This window comes from Thunnus albacares, chromosome 15 (assembly GCF_914725855.1).
Source record: "Thunnus albacares chromosome 15, fThuAlb1.1, whole genome shotgun sequence".
Classification (NCBI taxonomy): domain Eukaryota; kingdom Metazoa; phylum Chordata; class Actinopteri; order Scombriformes; family Scombridae; genus Thunnus; species Thunnus albacares.
In genome coordinates this window covers 14,805,080-14,826,241 of record NC_058120.1, presented here as the reverse complement: position 1 = coordinate 14,826,241, position 21,162 = coordinate 14,805,080, and the positions used below count along the sequence as shown (strand labels likewise).

At 40.2% G+C, this 21,162-nt stretch overlaps 1 protein-coding gene across 1 annotated transcript; it reads left to right on the top strand.

Moving 5' to 3' along the window:
• Positions 1 to 1,536: 1,536 nt before the first annotated feature.
• Positions 1,537 to 19,138, top strand: grhl1 (grainyhead-like transcription factor 1). The gene is made up of 16 exons (XM_044374108.1): positions 1,537 to 1,746; positions 4,426 to 4,603; positions 5,675 to 5,748; positions 6,452 to 6,585; positions 6,681 to 6,916; positions 7,549 to 7,631; positions 8,005 to 8,158; positions 8,272 to 8,383; positions 8,750 to 8,844; positions 10,574 to 10,817; positions 11,687 to 11,814; positions 13,877 to 13,905; positions 14,072 to 14,157; positions 16,294 to 16,379; positions 16,945 to 17,009; positions 17,769 to 19,138. The coding sequence occupies exons 1-16, from the start codon at positions 1,727 to 1,729 to the stop codon at positions 17,881 to 17,883; spliced, it is 1,839 nt and encodes a 612-aa protein (XP_044230043.1). The 5' UTR covers positions 1,537 to 1,726; the 3' UTR covers positions 17,884 to 19,138.
• The last annotated feature ends 2,024 nt before the right edge of the window (positions 19,139 to 21,162 follow it).

Genomic DNA, 21,162 nt, shown 5'->3' with positions numbered 1-21,162 from the left:
CCATGTCCTCAGTGCAAACACAAACAAGCTCCAGGAGAAGCAGGTGTCCTTCCACTGGGATAAATAAACAGTAAACCAGGATCCAGGAGCAGGAGGTTGTGTGTGTGTGAGAGAGAGTGAGAGAGAGAGAAGGGGGGGAGGGGGAGTTACTGTTAGTTTCTGTCCCACTGTGTGTGTGTGTGTGTGTGTGTGTGTGTGTGTGTGTGTGTGTGTGTGTGTGTGTGTGTGTGTGCAGGGAGAAACTTTGAATATTGCTGATAGCATCTTTTAAGCCCCCTCAGTCTCTAACAAAGCTGTTTGTTTTCACTCAGGGTGTTTCTTTTTATCTCATGCTGTGAGGTTTTAAGGTTTTAATTGTAAATTTATCTTTATTTTATCTTTTCATGTCTCAATCGGCTTATAGCGAATTGCAGTGGCATTTAAAAACTAATTTAAAGTTGGCAAGCGTCTGTAATTGTTTTAATTTCTGTTAACCGTTAGAATGCCCTCCACCCCTGATTTGGTTGCATGCTAATTCATCATTTCATTTGCACGCTTTTGATGATTCTGGAGGTTTAGGGAATAATTTGCCTGCTTCTTACCTGCAGCTGTGCAGGCTGATGGTAATCTGTCCTCCAGCAGAATGTAAACAACTCTGTGTCATCATTTAGTAACAGGGACACAGGTGGGTCGATTTCTTCATAAAGAGATGAGAAAGGCAGTTAATCATGATGGAAAAGTGGCCCTTGGCCATGTAGAAGAAACGTTAATATTTTGCAACTGAGAAGTCAGGATTTGCATGAGTGGTCGTCTGAAACAAGATTTCAGGATTCAAGGGTGGAGTGGAGGAGAAAAAAACCTCACATAGACTCAATTTACACACTTTTAAAAAGTTTATTTTATTTTATGGAGTGATTTTTTCCAAATTTGCAGGTATAAAAACCACATGTTTCAATTTTCAGATGAACTGCACACTGAGAAGCAGAAGAAATAAAGAAAGAAACTGCTTCAAGCCTAAAGTTTATCTCTCAACTCGCAAGCTTTCACCAACTAACTATGGTTTAAATGTTTCATATTTGAACAGCCAACTCAGTGTTTGTACCTGCACCAACCATATATTCACAAAATCAGTTTCTGTTTCTTTCACTTTTTTTTTTTAACTTTAGTGCTGCATAGTTTCCAAGAACAATTGGGAATAAATGAACTATTTTTCTGTTTTATTTTAATACCATTATAAACTTTTTCATGGTTTTGATCAGCTGATTGCATGTTTTGAAGTTTTTGAACTTCACTCTTCTGTTTTTATCTTTTTTATAATCTTGTTTTTGTCTTCGCTCAATTAACTATCACTTTGCATATATGATTTTCTCCACAACTAATGATCCAAACATGATAAAATCACAGCTGTTAAACCCTGTTCTTCCACTGCTTCACCCTGAGTCCCTCCACATCTCAGGTAGGCCAGCTGTGTGAGCCAATCACAACCTCAGAGCGGGTTATTGACAGCTTGGCCCCGCCCCCACGTCCACCTGTAATCCAATCCGCGGCCCTGTCACAGGTAAAACCGGCCTTAATTTCTCAGCATTGCCCCAAAAAAGCGAGAAAAGCCGACAAAACCCGTTCTCTCAGTAGGGGACCTTGTTTGTTGCCGCAGCCCTCATACAGTGTTAGCGGAGGAGTCTTCCACGGTAAAGAAGACGGATCGGATTTTCAGTACCAACTAGAAAGTCCAGTTCGACCGACCGAGATGTCACAGGAGCATGACAGGTAAGTTGTCCTGACTCTCCACTTTTACCCTGCTCAAGAAACAGGTTGACACTATAAGCTTCTAATACTGACTCTAAATACTTCTTTGGATTTTCTTTTTACACTGTTTTTGCTTTTTCTGAGCTGATGGCACAGGTGGATTTTAAAAGCCCGCTGTGGTCCACCTCTGACCTGCAGCTGCTGCCTGATATTTTTTTTTTTTAAAAAAAAGTTCTCATAGCCTATTTGTACAGCATTTTATTGAATATTTAGGATTGACATAGCTCCTTTTTGTTGTTGAGGGTAAGTTTACTGTAAGACTGCCTGCCAAGAGGGAAAGTGATTACACTGTCTCGTAGTTTCCCATGGTGTAACTCCGCTTATTTCACCTGTCATGTTCAAGCCTGTACAGGTGTATCTCCACCTGTCGTGCGAGCAGAGGCGCCTGTTAGAATAAAAAAAACTGTCCCATGATACAGATGGGCGGTTTAGTGTTTGATTTTGCTTTAAGCTCTAACAGTTATGTGTATAGTCTTAATGATGTTTGTTCAGGAATAAACATCAGCAGAGAGCTGTCAGCTAAAAAAAAAAAAAAAAAACTATCTGCAGCTCGTTTTTATTTCCATTTAAGAGGTTTGATCATCCGATTCACTGAGCAGGATGTAAATAAAAATATTTTTTTTTCATGCTGTGAGAGATGTTTAGCTTATATGTTCTGTATGGTTTTTGAGGGCAATGAGAAGGAGACTTTTGACAGAGGTGAAACTGTACACCTGCTAGGCGTTGGCCAGACAGACAATGTAAGCAAGCACAGGGCTGTATGAGGTTTTAGTGGATTTAACTCAAATGTTTTGTCAAATTTGGGGCTCAAAAATTAGACAACTAAACACACACATCTCTAAATGTTTATACAAAAGAAAAATACTGTATATTTGTGATATGTGTGTGCTCATGTACATTAAAAGTGACGTACGTCTGTGAACTCATGCTACATTACTGACTTAATTTTCTAAATCTGAACGTTAATTTCTTTGACAGCCAAACAAACACTCTTTGTTTTACTAATGGATTGCATTTCATTGAGAGTTTTATTGCCAGTAAATACTGAATCTTATCAGGTTGCGCTTTATGAATGGCACAATTAGATATAGGATTACTAATTATCACTTTGCTTTGACCATTGAGAGGAAAAAGGCTGTATTTGTTGTAGATACTCCACTTGGAAACTGAGCCAGTCTGTTTACACTTTGTCATAATTACTTTGTTGTGGCAGAGAATCAGCAGATGGATTTTGGTGCCAGGATGGTTGAAGATGTGTTATAGGGGTTTGAAGATTGACAAGGAGGGCTAATGATCTAGATGAAACTTTAATAGCAAGAACTCGACTGACTTTGATCTAGTCATCAGGCCTAACACATCTGAGTAAATATAAGCTGTGCAAACATTTACTGTAAATTTCAGTGTTGAAATGTTCACGTTGTTCTTACATGTTGAAACAAGGTGCCTTATCTACATTTTCACTTAAATTTAAGGCAAGTTCTGTAAGTTGAATTAACATATAACTTAACAAGCACCTGATAGACGCGAAAAAACACAAATGCTATGCCAATTGTTTTCTTACTGGTCCAAGTCAGAGTTCAGTTTACAAAGCAGTGACTCTCAAGGCCTCTCGATGTGCAGGAGGATGAGAAGGCGTCACCTAGGCAGTGACAATTATTGCTCACGATTATTCTTTCATAAGCAGGATGTCTTACAAAAACATTAGCACAGAGCTGTTAAAACACAGGAATGTAGCAGAGTCACATGCGTCATTTGCGGTCAACTTCTCAGCCAATAGGTAATCTGCAAACGAGTCGTCACACTGGACAAGCCTGTAGAGCATCTTTCTTTCAAGAAACCCTGGCCGTTCGATGGCTGAGATTTGTTGCACAATCATTGAAAAGCTTGAACAACTGGTCCGATAAGAAAGATAAAGAATATCTATGTCGTTAATCTCTCTCTTGTAACCTGTTTGTCTGTTTTGAACGAGGCTGTGATTGTAGGTCTTGGCTTTGTGGACTTGTATGAAGTGAGTGAGGAGTGTTAGTCTGTTGAAAGCTTGAGGAGAAGCTCATGAAGGGATATATCATCCTAGGCTCTATATTATCTCTTGTAGTGTCCATGCAGTACTGTCTTCAAATGCTGACATTAAACATACTTTTTTAAAAGAATATAATTTGATAAAAAGCTTAAAATGAAACCACATAAGCAGGTATCAGCCTTAAAGTTGCAGTGTGTAGAATTTATTGGCATCTAGTGGAACGGACTTGGCAGAAATGGAATAAAATATTCATGAGTCTGTTTTAATTAATCACCTGAAAATAGGAATCATTGTGTTTTTGTTACCTTAGAATGAGCACTTTTTATATAAGGAACGGGTCATCTTCCATGGAGTCCGCCATGTTGCACCGCCATATTTCTACAGTAGCCCAAAACAGACAAACCCAACACTTGCTTTAGAGAGGGCCTTTCACATTTTTTGTGAGTTTCACAGCCACCGTAGGTTCTCCTACGCGCTTGGAGGAGTATTCAGTTGTTTGCAATCTGCCACTTCAAAACTAGATGCCACTAAATTGTACACAAGGGTCCTTTTAAGAGCTGCTTTAACAGCTTAGTAATTGGTTTGTACACAGTAACTTATAAAATGTTCTTCTCTTGCAGCAAGCGTGCGGTCCTGGTTTCCGGCTATGGCGGCCAGCGTCGCTCCTTCACCACAGAGGATGAAGCCTGGAAATCATTTCTGGAGAACCCGCTGACAGCAGCCACCAAGGCCATGATGAGCATCAATGGAGACGAGGACAGTGCTGCAGCCCTCGGCCTGCTTTACGACTACTACAAGGTATCAGGAAAATGATTCTCCAAACAAAATATTATGTGAGGGGATTAGTTACCATAGACTGTAAAAAAAAAAAAAAAAAATGGACGTAGCCATCGTGACGTCACCCATTGTTTAGTGGACACCCATTTTGAAGCCTTGAATCTGGCATTTTGACCGTCGCCATCTTGGATTTTTGTAGCCAGAAGTGACCATATTTGGACAAGAGGGTGGGGCTAACCCTTTCGCTAGCTGCTAGCTGCTAGCTGCTAGCTTTGTTAGCACGGTGCATTTACAGTCTATGGTTAACTGTGATAATGCTAATACTAATGCTAATTTTCGCTAGTGAAAAATAAGCTTAAAACCATTAAACAAAATGTACTCACTGGAAAAACTGAACATCAGACCCCTTAGAGGGTCTGAACAAAACTTTTCTAGGCAAACAAAATGTTACAATTAACTTACATGAACTGAAAACACACTAAAATAGGGACAGCTATGGCTAAGCCTATACTCTGTGAATCTAGGGTTACGCCATGGTGATGTTACCTAACCAATGTTGTCATCATGGTAGCGACTTGTCAATAACAACATAGCAATGCCCTAAAGCATACCCTGCTGTATCATCTATTTTGCTCTAAATGGGACCTTAATTTATAAAATGAGCATCAAACTGTATTGAAGACTTGAAACTAGCGATTGAGACCATAAACTCATTATGAAAGTGTTTACTGAAGTAGTAAATCAAGTGAGAAGTATGGTCATTTTCTCATAGACTTCCATACAAATGGACTTCTTCTTGGAGCCAGTGGAGTCGCCCCCTGATGGCCATCAGAGAGAATGCAGGTTTAAGTCACTTCTGCATTGGCTTCACTTTTCAGACCTGGAGCTACCTGCTTTTGAGTCACCAAATCCTTACAGGCTTTACCTATATGATCTTCCTTAATAATGAAATCCCACCAATACACAACATCTGCGAGGCAGAGCGCATGCCATGTAACTGATCTAGCTACCCATATAGACAGCAGGATGACCCCGGCTTGTTGGATGTGATGTGGTCAGACACTGAGCGGCTGTGTTTACCCTCCTATACAGGTGCCCAGGGAGAAGAGAACAATAACGCAGAGCAAGCCAGATGCACTCATCTCTGATGTGGATCCCAACAAAAGGTGAGCGGCAGCCCTCACCTAATACCCCCTTTAAAAATGAAAGCACAGCAGAAGGGAACCAGCGCATGAAGGGAATGGAGAGATTCAAGCTCTTCACATTCTCTCAGTTTTGTGTGCTCATTGCATATACGAGGGAGCTGGACATAGTAGAATCTGCTCATCTAACTGCACTCACGTTTGTTCTTGTGTGAGCACTTTGCTTCTCCAAACCTTTTCAGCAAGACAAAAAGCCTTTTACAAGAGTCATTAATTAACAAAGCTGTCAGATCTTAGAAGAGGATGAAAGAATTTAGCATGAAAGCTGTTTAAATATGTTAAAATGATCCGTAGTACCTGAATCCAAGATTGGTACGTACATATCGGTTATCTAAGGTTAATCAATCAATAAATAAATCACTTTAATTGTCCTCAAAGGGCATTTGCTTGTGCAACAGTGAAACACAAAGCACATGAACACATCATATTTATACAAAATAGAAAAAAAACAGAGAACAGAGTTTCAAACAATTTAAAGTAGGTTAAAAATTAGTTAAAATATAAAATCCTGAGATATTTAGGGTTTGGATCCTGAAGGTGTTTATGTGCTTATGTCACCTTTTTCTTCACAGAGTGTCGCAGAGAGATGGCAGAAGGTACGAAAGAGGTTTTTTGGATGAAGTCATATGCCATATATCATATTTTTCCCTTCTCTTTTTTGTTGCAGACATCAGCTTCAGGCAGGACACTCTCTTGCTCCTCTCCAGGAAGCCGGTATGGAGAGCAGAATCCAGGTCCTCAAGGGGCCCTTCAATATTCTTCAGCTGGCCCAGGACAAGAGGGCCCAATTCGCCTCACCAGGTCTGTTCACATTTAATCACATAAACAGATAAGAGCTTAAAAAAAAAACAGAAAACCTGATCATCTGATTTTTGTCTGTGTTTTTTGTATTTCAGACACGACCGTCACAGTTTCCATTGCGACCTTGCCAAACTACACACCCATCAAGACGGAGGTGCCCACCCACGGCTTCTCAGTGACCGTGCCAAACAACTGCACTGAAACCGACAGCCACGTGAGCGTCTTTGACCGGCAGCTCACCCACAACTCGGTCCAGTTCAGCCCCAGCACCCACTCCCGCACGCCCCCCGACTCCACCTTCTCAGAGAGTTTCAAGGACGGTTCCCAGGAGGTGAGTGTTTCGATCCAATACCCCCTCTTTCTAAATCCCGCTAATGCTCTCCCACACCACCCTCCTCCTCCTCTCCTTCGCTTTCCTCTCCTCTCCCCCTCTCAGATCTCTCCCATCAGACAATAGGATATTCACCTGATCCCATGGAGCCAGCGGTGGGCTCAGCCTTCCCTGGTTTTATTTGAACATGCCAAAATAGCGGCCAGTGTGTTATTATGCCATTGTCTCACCAACACAATAAAGTGCTGTACTTTTCTCCTACAATAGCCAAAGCTCTTTCTCTCTCCTCTTTCTCCTTTTAACCTGGAGGGGAATTACCTCAGAAAAGAGTAACCCAACAAAACCCCTGTACAGGAGTGGGTGAAGGGGAGGGAAAATCCATTTGAAGTAAAAGAAATGAGGATGACGGGGAAGAATGAGTTAATAAAATCACAATAAAACTGTGATAAGAGGTGGAAGAAAGAAAGAAAGTAAATCCCTGAGGGGCACTATAATAAAATACTGATTATACCTCAGGTTATTTATCAGAATAAATCATTTAAAATCAAAGCAAGTAGCTGTTTAATATCCTTTTTTTCCCTGTATCTCACTTCTCCCTCTGTCTTTCTCTCTGTCTTCTTTGTGTGGTGCAGGTGTTTTCCTTCCCAGGGGATCTCCAGTTACGTATGGCCTCCATGGCGCCTGAGGACTACACTCATTTTGACACCGTGTCGGGGTAAGTCGTGCTGCCGCCGGCCCACCGCCCGGCTTCCAGCGCCACACCACCATTCAGCTCTGACACAACACTTGCAGAATGGCCTTATTCATTGCAGTCACAGGGGAGAAACACCAGACTCCACACCGTGTGAAAAGACAGAGTCTGCACACGTTATCTGGCCCTCGCTGTGACACCACACTGATTTTAGGTCACGATTAGGCCACAGCGGCTAAATGAAGCGTGTTACATTCACTTTTACCGTATTGTTTTAGTTTCTCTTGAGTCATACATACATTTCCTGATTATAAAATTTCAGAGTTATCCAGTTTTACATAAAAGAACTCATGTTTTTTCTTGATTTTTACTTGAGTCTGCTCTCTGTATGTTTTAGGAATAATTTTGAGTACACTCTTGAGGCATCCAAGTCTCTGCGTCAGAAGACAGGTGACGGGACGATGACGTACCTCAACAAGGGCCAGTTTTACCCAATCACCCTCAGGGAGATTGACAACAAAGGCATGCAGCAACCCATCACCAAAGTCAGGGTAAGAAATGAAGACATAAGAACTTCTATATGAGCATTATTGACAATGAAAAAACAGATTTACATGAAATTATTCGTATTTACAATTGTCATTCTGTGTTATTCCATTGCTAGAGTGTCGTGATGGTGGTGTTTGGAGAGGAGAAGTGCAGAGATGATCAGCTGAAACACTGGAAGTACTGGCACTCCAGACAGCACACCGCCAAGCAGAGATGTCTTGACATCGGTAAGAATAATGAAAGTTTTTTGATTCAACTAAATAAAAATGTGCAGTATTTGGTAGGAAAAAAAGTGTTATGATCCAATGATTCATCCTGAAACACTGATTGACTGACAGCTGAGGCATTTAGGGTTGTATTTTTAACACGATTAATCCTTGTGTGTCTGCACAGTTGAGTGGTTGCTTGAAAGGGCAGCTTAGTGGTAGCTGACAGAAAAAGGTGTGTTGTTTTGGTTTTGACAGGTTCACTTAGTCAGGCAGGAGATTAAATCTGCAGACTTTAAAACCACAGAAGGTCACACACAGTCACTTAGTAAATAACAATAACCAGGTGTTGATTTGTTTATGATTGAATTTTGTCTGCTGTTACAGCCGATTACAAGGAAAGCTTCAACACTATCGGCAACATCGAGGAGATTTCCTACAACGCCATCTCCTTCACCTGGGACACCAACGAGGAGGCCAAAGTAAGATGATAAAATAAACATCTGCACACTAACCTTTTCCTCTTCAGTATGCATGTAAGAACAAGTGTAGTGTTTGGTTCATAAGATCACTGATTTCCAGACACTTCCTTCTCTTGAACTCTCAATATGAGCGGAGAACGGGGGCTTGAATAGAAGAGTGATGATGCTGTCAATCTGCTGCCCCCTCCACGTGTGTTTGGTCAGGTTACGCAGTGACAAGGAGGTGTGTGCATTCGAGTTTTCCTGCACTTTGCACGCGCTTTCTTGACTGGTCCAACCTGCCTGTCACCCCTATTGTGATGCTGTATGTTGAGGTATTTCCGCACAACCACACAGGAACAACAAAGAGTGTAGGAATGAGGAAACTCGGCGGGGGGCACAGGGACCAGATTGAACGGTTCTACCGTCCAGCCTGTTGAAATCCTGTTCGACTGGTAGGAGAGGTGACAAAGAGGAGGAATGAATTTCTTCTTTTCTCTTGAGTTGGCTTCCTCTTGAGTTTGTTGTTAACCTTCATGTTGCTCTCTGGCACTGTTAGTCTGAGATGGAAGATGACTGACAGGCTCACAAACAGATAAAGAGACAACATGGTGCTGCGGCTAATCTCTTTCGCAATAGTTTTCTTTAGGCTACTTAGTATAAATACAGTTGCTTGCACAAACATTCCTCTCTCGCTCTCTCTCTCTGTCATACACACACACACCCGGATGTGGGTCTAACTGTCTTATGACTTGAGGCTTGTGTTCATAGGATGTTCATCCTTGTGTGTGTTCATGACATTACTGAGTGTGTGTTTTTGTAAGCACCGCCACGCCAGGTTGTTTGAGCCTCTCATCAGTGAGGTGTTACATGATAGATGGAGATGTGTGTGTGTGTGTGTGTGTGTGTGTGTGTGTGTGTGTGTGTGTGAGCAGGTGTGTAACTGTGGCTTGCCCCCAGGGCGATTTCCCTGCAGTGTATATATGTATTTGCAAGGGGCAGCCTCTCCCTAACGTTAACCTGCTCTGGGGTTAAATACAGAAACTGGATATTTTTTAACGTCTTTTAGTGAGAATGATCTCGTTTCAGTTGATTGTTTGTTTTCTGTTTTTAAATGTTTTGCCATGTAGCTGCTATAAGTGAAAATGTCCACTAAGAAAAATTAAACTTGATTTCTTGAACAAGGTAATAATAATAATCTAGTTTTTAAGTATACTGCTTAAATGCACAAATGAATTCAGGTACATGTATTTTTTTTTTTTTTTTTTTTAAATTAATCTCATTGTCTATATGCAGCGTAGCTCTAGGATCCACTCTGCAGGGTGTTTTCAATTGCTCTGTTATGATAGTGTGCTTTGTTGACACAATGATGTCAACCTGTTTTCAATACAAGCACCAGGAGGACAAAGGAGCATCCCTACCGTAGGAAAATAAGCATGTGATCACTTGAGTCGACCAATAGAGGTCAGCACAGAACACTGAAAGCAGCCTGATGACTGAACAATGGCAGTGCTTGCTGCAGAAAGGCAGCTGTCAGTGATCCACAATGATGCTGCTTTGAAAACTTTATGATATAAAAGCGGCTGTTGTATGATTTAAGTATCACTAAAAGTTGCTGTTGGTTATTTTTGACAAACAAGGCTTGTAAGTGTTTAACTTTGTCACTTTCATTTTGCTTTTAACTCCAGTCTCCTCTGTCTAATTGCTCCTGTCTTTCTCCCCACTTGCTCTCTCCTCTAAACCACTACAGATCTTCATCTCGGTCAACTGTCTGAGCACAGACTTCTCCTCTCAGAAGGGCGTGAAGGGCCTTCCCCTCAACCTGCAGATCGACACCTATAGCTACAACAACCGCAGCAACAAGCCCATCCATCGCGCCTACTGCCAGATTAAAGTCTTCTGTGACAAGGGGGCTGAGAGGAAGATCCGGGACGAAGAGAGGAAACAGTCTCGCCGGAAAGGGAAGGTGCCTGAGCACAACCCTGGCCTGTCCTGTGAGTCATTCAGGAATAGTTAATAATATGATATGAATAAACAGGGGTGTGAAACTTCTGTTATTTGATCCTCCCTAACCAAAACCTACCCATTCAGGAGTATATTAGGTGTATTGTCATAGTGATGACACATAGATATGTAATGATTCCTTTGAAAAAACATCAGTTTTGGCATCGGTTACACATCATGACAGACAAAGAAACAACAGTCAATTTGACAAGTTCAGACATGACTGCCTGCATGTCATCTCAAATCACCTAAAACACAGTCATAAGATGATCTTTTTTGTCTTAAAGCTGCACTATTCAATATTTCTATGTGAACCAAAGGTTAAATGTTTAATGAGAAAGAAAACCTAGGGAGAATGATCACCTGATTTTATAGTCTGTCTCAGTTGTATGGATGGTTTTAGTGACATTCAGCTCATTGTTTTGGTTTTATGGCCCCAAACTTCACTGTTTGATTCACTTTCACCACTCTTGTGAACATCAACCTTGTTTCCAGGCGGAGCAGAAGTTGTTTTCAGCTAAAAAAAACAAAGTTAGTGACTAGCTGGTGAACATAGTGGAGCATTTAGCAGCTAAAGTGAGAGGTTATTGGAGAGAGAGAGACAGCTAAAAGAAGAGTGACTATTGCACTTACTTTTGTCAGATAGCCAGAAGTACGTCTTAAAATAAATGCTAATGTTGTTCTGTGTCTGCTGGATGTGTATCTGTCTGCTGACACATTTACCAAAAACAGCTTTATGAGATTATAATGTGTCAGTGTTGAATTTACAGCTTGTTGTGCTGCCCCCAAGTGGCCAAAAAAATCACTTAATGCACACTTATTAAACTGCACCCTGTTGTGTCTTCTTTTTGGCTCCTAGTTGTGGATGTCAAAGTGCCCATCCTCCAGAAACGCAATGATGTGACCATCTTCAAGATGATGACCGACATGGAGACCCAGCCTGTCCTTTTCATACCCGACGTTCACTTCTCTACCTTCCAGCGTCATGTGAGTGTCAGTTCACAGACATGAAGCTTGAATTTCAGCAGTGTTGTTTGTCTTTAATGGCATTTCTGATCATAAACATGTCTTTAGCTGTGTTGATTTAGCACTTATGGCACATCTTAGGTGGTCCATAAACAGTTTGTTTTTTCCAGCCTCCACCCACACATCAGCAGCCAGCAGGGTCGGAGTGACCTGCTTGCTTGTTTGTTGGCAAGAATAGAGAGTTCTGGTTGTTCTGATAGGAGTCGTAGATACTGATGGCGGGATTTCAGATGCTTACTCACAGGATGAATCATTTACCAATGACTCAAAACAAACCAGGGTGTTTAGAAGATACTGCCTGCACTGCTACCTTTATGCTCAGAGCAAAGGGAAGAGGTTTTGTTAATAATGTGTGAATGCTAAAAGTGGAAGAGGAGAGAAGGACAGATATATATTCATACATATATGTATAAGTATAGAAAGATTTGCAGTTTGTCAAGTTTTTATCAGTGTTAACCTGCAGCAGCCATCTTCTATGTGGCTGGACTCTGAGCTCTGCTTCTTCCAGCTAAGATGAACATGTCACATGACAGTTACAGAGGTGTGTGTGTGTGTGTGTGTGTGTGTGTCTACATGTCGCCTACACATATATTAGATTTTTGGTTCATAATGAGGCTTTTTTTATGTTTTCCATGAGCGGACATGTATGATGAGTTGCTTTATTTATGTGGAAGATCACTTCACAGGGAGAATGATTTACACCCATTCAGAAATTTGACTATTTGTGAACTTTGAGCGCCCCCTGCTGGTCACATTCTGAGCAGTCCGACCAACAAAAAAAAAAGGCTTCTCTCATTCTTTCTCTCACTAAGTGTACTTAGCTAGCAGTAGGGCAGAGAGGGAGGGACAGGAGGTTATTTTTGGTGTTACCAGTGACATTGAACCTGACTAAACCCTCCATGGCCCTGCTATCAGTTTCTGATAAACTGGGTTTACTGAGTTCCCGCTCAGAATAGAATTCTATTAACAGTAACGCCTGCAATCAATACAGTCGCAAGGCAAAAAGTGCAGAAAAACTGCAGCTTTCCAAGAATAAAAAATATTTTTTTTTCCCCCACTGACTTCATGCATTTTTTTAAATAATTAATGCGTTGAAGAAGATTTGTTCGCTTTGTGGTTTACAGCCCCTAAAAAAGGAGCAACTGTGGAAAAAAACTGAATTCATGATGAGATAAATAATGTCCTATCCAATTAATAATGTTCTGACTCTCAAAAAGTAACCTGTGACCCCAGCGAGGTCCTGACTTGCACTTTGATCACTGTTTCTCCAGCTGTAACTGCACAGGCCTTGCTCCAAATATAGCTATACAGTGGAGGAGCTGGATGGGATCAGTTCTCAGTGATGAATACAGAATAAGTGGGTCAACATAGAGCACATGTAGGAAACCTTTTGGACTTGGCTGCTGACATTTTCTTTGAACTGTTTAGCTGATGTAGCTGCTCCACACAAAGTGTTAGAACTGCAGCAGTTGCAAATTAGTACATTTTCAAACATGAACTTCCCTAAAAGAGTTCAAGCACGTTTCATACGACACACGTAGTCCCAATGTGCTTCAAGATAGCAAGAAAAATAGGCAAAGATCATACATGACAAAATCATACATGACAAAATATTACATGTAAAAAAACATACATATTATTAAAAAGGGAATAATAATAATAATACTGATTCTAAAATAAAAGTTTTAGCCGTTAACCGTATACTTTAAACCTAACTAAAAGCTTGTGAAAAATGTTTTTAGTCTGCTTTTAAAAGAAGACACTGTTGTAGCAGATCTTAGCTCATGTGGAATTCCAGAGACCAAAATGACTGACGGCACCATAAGCTGATTTATTCTAGGTATAGTGAGGAGAGTTTAGATTAAAATCATATTTAAGTGCATTTTTATGTCAGTTACGATCACATATACAGGATACTTGGACACCTACAGCTGATATTTTTAGCATTTCAAGTTAATTTCTGATATATGGTTGGTTGTTTGTTACTTTTAAGTTAATTTCTGTCCTTCTGTTTCTCTTCCAGCCTTTCACAACAGAAGATGGAGAGGACAGGTGAGTTCATGGAAGCCCTGATTTCACATTTCCTCTTTTCACGTGCAACCTTTGGCAGCTTCCCAGTAAAAGGCATACAGGGTTACATACGTTGTCTCTGGGAAATATGTGTCGTGTTTCACAGCCTGTTAGCTGGTCGTAATTTGTGTATCTGTGTCCACTGCAGCTCGGGGATGAAGAGATTACCCTTCAGCGATGAAGAGTTCGGTTCTCCCCCCAACAAGATGCCGAGAGTGGATGAACCAAAGAAAGGTACTATGTGTGTGTGTGTTGTGCGTGTTTGTGTGCACGTGTGTTGCTGCAGTGCAATGCTTCCACTGTTCACATGCTGATCAGGGGTCTTGCAACGATGCTCTTCTCTGGGGCTAAATCAGCATGTAAAAGAGTGTGCACATGCATGTGTTTGCTGTGGTCGGCCCCTGAAGGCCCCCCCCCCCCCACACACACACACACACACATACTCTCTGGGCCATGTGATTATTCCAGGTCTTTCAAAACACACACACGTGGCCAAGGCCTCCAGTGACCCAACAAAATACTTCTGATCACTACATGCACACACATATGCAAACAAGCCAGTGCCCTTTACTCTAGATCCTATTCATAGGCAGACAACTGGCTGTTACTGTATGTAATACATACTGAAAGAAGTGTGAAGGAAAGTTTCAAGCAGCTTAGTACTTCCTTGATTATTAAAAGCTTGTTTCACATAGATTCTGCATGAATACACCTGAGTTTGTATAATCAGTGACAAAAGTCAGACTGGATCCAGTAAGACAGATTTTCACTGCCGGATTTGACTCTGGAGACTATCAAAAGAAACTCTGTTGAATCTGATCAGATACGAAACCAATCAACGAACCACTGTGAGTGTTTAGATCAGTGATTCTCATCAAGAGGATAGTTAAATTATACAAAACAGTGTATACTCTTTCTGATTTTTCTTTAATATTTGCTTATTTTGTGAAATACTGAATACTTTCACCTCTTCAGGCCCCTAAAAATCCCTCTTTGGGATTAGTACACAACACATGTCCACACTAAGGCCAAAACCCATGATGAGACTCTGTTTACACTGTGTGAACATTTGCACATTTCCAGTCAATATCTTGTACAATGTATTTTTTTTTAAACTCTAATAGCTCTTTTCATTTAGAATATATTTTTACATTTTTGTGGAAAATTTTACTTGTATTATTTATCTATTTATTTATTTATGATCACCTACCACAACACCAAGGCATGTATATGCAAACCTGCTCAGCAATAAACCTGCTTCTGATTCTGAATCTGAATCTGAGGGTTCACAAGTGGACATGACTTTATTTTAAGGAGCCACAAGCCAAAAAGGCAAAAAGGTTGGGACCCCAAGCCGCTGCAACTCAGTGAATCTAGACACCTTGGAAGCTCATTAATTAGATGTTGTTATAGATAGGTAGGTGTTATAGATATATAATGAAGCACGTTTAGAAACTGTACGAGCAATTTCTCACCTCAAATTTACTCGAAATCAAACTAAATTAACTGAAAGGTTAAGTGGTTACTTCTATAACTGCTCCACAACAGCTGTCAAGTTTTTTCCAGTTAGAAAATTGATGGTTTGTCAAGTAAGCGGAGAGAAAGGTTGTTATGATGATGTCTGAGTAAAGGAGAAAACAGTCAATCATCTGCTGCATAGCTTTCCTGAAATGACGTCTGTCTCAAACAAAGTTATGCGTGGCAGCTCCAGACTATAATGACCGAAACAAATCTGTGGCTTGACCACAACATAGCAGTATGAGGCCAAACATGACCACACAGTCATCTACGTTACTCTTCCGCTTCTTTACTTGTTTCATGTCCATACACAGAAGCGATTCAAACTAGCAAAAACGTCACTGAGTCTTTAAATAGAGGCATACATGAAAAACAGATTTGTCTTATTCAGAGGCCACAAATATCGCAAGTTCCTGCAGCAGGTTCGGAAAACAATACGAGAAAATCTATTTAGAGTGTGATCTATTTTGAGGAGACTCAGTGTAATGAATGAGAGGTCTGTTTGTTTGTGTGTGTGTGTCTCTCTTTCCAGCAATGCGTATGGTTTCTGGGTGTGCTTTGTCTGGGTCCTGTAGCACCTCTTTACAGTCTGGATCATTAAATTGAAATGGCTTGCAATGTAATATATATTTTTAAATTTATTAATGGATCAAACATATGTCAAGCCTCACCACTTCAAAATCAAGACAGGGGTGCATCAAGCCACAAATCCTAAAACCGCAGACGCAAATAAACTTTCTACGTCTGCCAGTGACCTTTGTCTGTGGTTGAATGTGTGTTTTATATCCCATCCATGAACATACATGCTTTGCTTTGACATTGCCCGCCTCTTCTCACCCCCCCCCCCCACAGTCTTGCTGTACGTGCGCAAGGAGACAGAGGAGGTGTTTGATGCCGTCATGCTGAAGAATCCCACGCTGAACGGCCTGGTGGAAGCTGTAAGTTGTCCTCAGTTTGTTGGTATCACACTTTCTGTTTAATCATCGTTAGCAACCGTGCACACTGCAGCTTGAGACCTATAGTCACTAAATGAGCTGTGACAGGACACTGACCCTGTCCTCCAGTGTCCTGAGTACCAGAGGAGGATGAAATATTGGAGGGGGAGAATAAAAACAGGCAGTTTAAGAGAGAGTACAAAAGGGGCTACTTGAAGGGATGGATAGGAGAAAAGTTGATAAAAAGAGGAGGTTGGGGTGTCCTGGGCAGAGAAAAGAGAAGAAGAAGGTGAGATGTAAAAGGTAAAAGGTAAATGGAAGTAAAGAAAGAGGCAGGTATAAGGTTACTTTAGGGGTTGCTAAGTTTGAAAAGACAGAAGGAGTTCAAGGGTCATGTACAGTTGTTATGGAGAATGGAATAAGGAGCTGATGAACTAAAGCCAGGTGCCTCTTAGATGGAACAACTGGCTCTTTTTTGTGTATGTTGTGTGTTCAAGTAAGAATTACTCTTTTTTTTAAATGTTCCTTTCAAGAATTTAACACTAACTTGTATTTTTCTCTCAATCAGATTTCAGAGAAGTATGAATTGCCTTTGGACAAGGTCGGAAAGGTTTATAAGAAGTGCAAGAAAGGGTGAGTATCAGCCATTAACACATTACTGTATGCCTGAAACTTTTGAAAGACCAAAAAAAAAAACCTGACATATTTTGAAATGAGTGAACTGATACAATTACTTTCACATTATGGTTTGTTCTCCTTCTGTAGGATTTTCTTCCAGGGTTTGCTCAAACATTTTTATCTTCAATATGCAAATGAAGCTGCAACCTAATTTATTCAAAATGAAAATAATGACGGTGTCAGTCAAACCAATGGTTTTCTCATATTTATGATTGGCTGATCTATGTCATATTCTCCGTTACTCGAAGGTCAAACACAGTGTGCAATAGAATCACCACCAAAAAAAGTGAGCATTCAATCATATTTCTAAAAGGTCTTTAGTTGGTAATTTGCAAGTTGATTGAGCTCTAGCAATCAAACTAGCTGCTGTAATACACATCAGCCAATCATGAGCTGCGGAGAGATTCATACAGGCTTGACTGGCATCGCCATAATTTGGATATTGAACACAAATTAACACAAATTAAATTGTGTGATGATTACATTTGCATATAGAAGGTAAAGCCACAGCAAATAATAAATCTTGTAGCAGTGAAACTTGTTGGATTTCTTTTACATACATACACACAGTTGACTGATTTCTCGGTTTCTTTGTGCATTCATTAAATTGTCAATTTATTTCCAAATAAGTCAGGATTTGTCCTTTTTTAAAGCTGCTTTGTTCTGTGGGATGAAGTAAACAAGACACTCACATTCACATCTGTCCTATAACAGGATTCTAGTCCACATGGACGACAACATCATCAAACACTACTCCAACGAAGACACCTTCCAGATCTCCATGGAGGAGCTGGGCGGCATGTACAAACTCACCCTCACTGAAATCTGATTGGACAGGACCATGTGACCTCACCCAGAACAGAACAGAGGGATGGAGGATGAATGAAACAGAGCCGCCAGGAGTAGTGGTTTACATGCCTCGCTATCTTAAATCATGTCGTCTCTGTGATGTAACAAACAGATTTTTAAAGTCCCACAAGAAGTATTTAAGAAGCCATAGCTCTTAATAAACCACAATGTCAATTAGAGATTAAGTTATACATTTTTGATTAATTTTAAAACCTTTTTGTGCATAGAAATCAACAAGTGAGGACCAGTTTGGTTTTTATGACACTTCAATTTTGTATTCAGTGAGTGCCTGGTGCCTTTTTTTGTAAAAAAATGTGTTGTGCAGAGCGTTTGTGGCGCTGCTATACCTCATGCTATGCAAGCAGCAGTGTTTCTCAAATATTTGAACATTATGAGGAGAAACGGCTTGTCTTTTACTTAAGCCATAGCACTGATTATTACAATCTGTAAAGTTGGGTATTTAGCGCATAAAATGAAGGCAGCAAATTGTTGTTGCTGGGGCCCCTGTGGTTCAGTGTATTAATACTAAACAACATGGCAGTATTTAGTGTGTAAAATTTTCTTCGCCATCATACAATTAGGGTAGCGTTGTATCGATGTTTGTTGTATTGTTTAGCATATAGGCTACATGTTGTTTGTGAATGAAATGGCTTTTTTCCTCAGATCAATTTAAATAATGGCTTCTTTGTAAGTATTATATAGGCAGTAAAGATAATGATAGTGATACTAAAATGCAGCTACCCTTCCCCCGTAGTGTAATTTTCTGAATGTTGATGAAAAAGGTCAATGAATGTCCAGCACAGTCCGCACAGACCGTACTGGAAGTGCAATATGATATTTAGGTTCAGAAAAATGTCCTCTGTTGCCATAGCTACAGTATATAATACATATTAACTGATAAACCAGATTTTTTATGAAAATATTGATGTATATATCCACAGAAAACATGCTAAAAGGATCTATATGATCCATCTTTTTTTTATCTCAGTACTTATTGTGTATATATTTATTAAGAGAATGGATGTGGGTCATCATTTGGTTTTTTTTTCTACAATATATATCCAAATTTCTATTCTTCCTAATATAATGTTTTTTTTTCCTTTTTATATGAAGTTATTCTAACATTACATGTCATGGCACAAAAGTTATTAAATATTTTTAATGGATGTTGTGTTCTCCATTTTTGTAAAGGATTTGATGCACAAAGTGCCCAATAAAAGCTCTTTAGCAGCTGTCCTGCTTGTCTCAGGCTTCTTGATTTACTGATGTTCACTCACACTATTTTATTCCCTTTCAAACATACGTATTAACAACTTTCCATGTTACACTAGCAGATATTAACTGTGCCCGTGCCAGAGTCTGTCCACAGGAGCAGATGTCTGGGCATCAACCCTAACCCTGTGGCCAGGAAACAGGCATGACAGGACGGCCTGCTGCAGAGAAGCTGCCCTGTCGGAAACTGGCCACAAATTCCTACATACACTCGCCTCTCAAAATGTCTAGCAGATTGATTAAATCAAAATATGGTCAATTGGATTATTTCTTAGGGTTAGGGTCCTTTTTTGGGGGGGATGTTAGACATTCATGGTGCCCAGAGGATTAATCTAATTACTTTGATGAACTGTAACTTTTCATTTAGCATCATCATCCGGTCAAATTATTAACTTGACTAACGCTTTCATTCCGATCAGCCTCAGCTGTGCTAATTAGTGAATTTTAACATGCTAACATGGTGAACATGGTTAACATTATACCTCACCCTACATTATACATTAACAGTCATTGTAAGTCTATTAAGATAAGGACACATAAGGCTGCCATATAATTTAACAGCAATACACATCATAGATCTCACAAACACCTAGATAAAAAGTAGTTTTACAATAAATTACTCAGGATAAATATTAGAAATAATAATAATAAATACTCTGAATTGTGAAATACTCAAAATAGAAGATAAAACACTCAAGAATCTCATCTAATATCTATAATATATGTAATCTGTTGCTTGCACTAGATTTGAATAACCCATCAGAGTAAAATTTGGTCATCAGCTCTGAGTGTTGTGATATTGCTGTTAACTCAAGTTGACAAATCACTGTCCTCTCTCCTGATGTTTTATAAGGTGTCACTTATAAAACTGCGCTCCATGTGTTTATCATAAGTGTCACCTGTTGGACTCTGAGTGATGAGTGTGAGTGCCTTGCCGGCATCTGTACAAGCAGAATCATAAAAGATGAGGTTCAGGTGTGGAGGTACAGAGAGGCCTGAAGCCTCATTTAGTTATAATTTAACCAACCGGCGACGCCAACGTTACCACACTGTCCTCCTATTGCCCTTAAGTGCAAAGCCATCTGGTCTCTCCATCTTTTACTGTCTCTTTCGTTCTGTTTTACTCTCTCTCTCCGTCTCTTCTTCCAGTTAACAGTTCATTCCTGAGATGTCCTCGTTTCAACCCACAGTTGGTGTCAAGATGCAGCTTCTGTCCTCGTATGGACGTCCAACTCAGACATATGGTCTCTCTTCTTTTGCTTTCTGTCATATTTTCCTATTAACAGTTTATTCAAACGCCACATTAACGAATTGGAATTAAGCATAACATGGATGTTGGATGGATGTGTGACATTGCTGGCCAAACATCGAATCCTCACGCATTTCTACATTAAACTGCTGATCTCTGGAAATTTTCTGATGGCTGGAAAAACTCCCCCAACACTGAAAATTCAGAAAGTCAAATGTAAAGACTGATGACTCACTGTTGTGTCCTGTCACATAGTTGGTGGAGCACTGCAAAAAAATGTAAATGTGGCTGTATGATAATCTGAAGTTGAGGCATTGGTCAAACTGTCAGTAAATGCATGTATTTATTGCACCTTATCTGCAGCCTTGCTTGTGTTAAAGCATATCCAGTCTACATGGCTGTGCAGCTGTTTTGTTTAAGAGCCTGACGTGGTAATTCACTCGCTTTTGTAAGATTCAGTCAAAACAAATGAGTCATATTTAATCTCACTGCTGTCTAGAGCTTGACGTCTCTGAGTTTTCTGAGGTTAAATGCAGCAACAGTTTGGGTTCTGCCCTGCTCAAATTGCACATTATTATGACAGCATAGTACACTCCCATATACCCCTGTTAGACCAGACCACAAGTGACCTACTTTAATGCTGTTCAAACATCTCAAGTGCAACTCCGTTTGGTTTCGCACTTTGAGAAAACTAAACACATTCCTCCCGCTGCGCTGTAATCCTTCTCAGGTTACCTC

Excerpts from the sequence above, each read along its gene's own strand:
- grhl1 (XM_044374108.1), top strand. The coding sequence starts at position 1,727 with ATGTCACAGGAGCATGACAG. Across the intron at positions 8,845-10,573 it reads ACACCAACGAGGAGGCCAAA|ATCTTCATCTCGGTCAACTG; the intron begins GTAAGATGATAA and ends AAACCACTACAG. Across the intron at positions 16,380-16,944 it reads TGAACGGCCTGGTGGAAGCT|ATTTCAGAGAAGTATGAATT; the intron begins GTAAGTTGTCCT and ends TCTCTCAATCAG.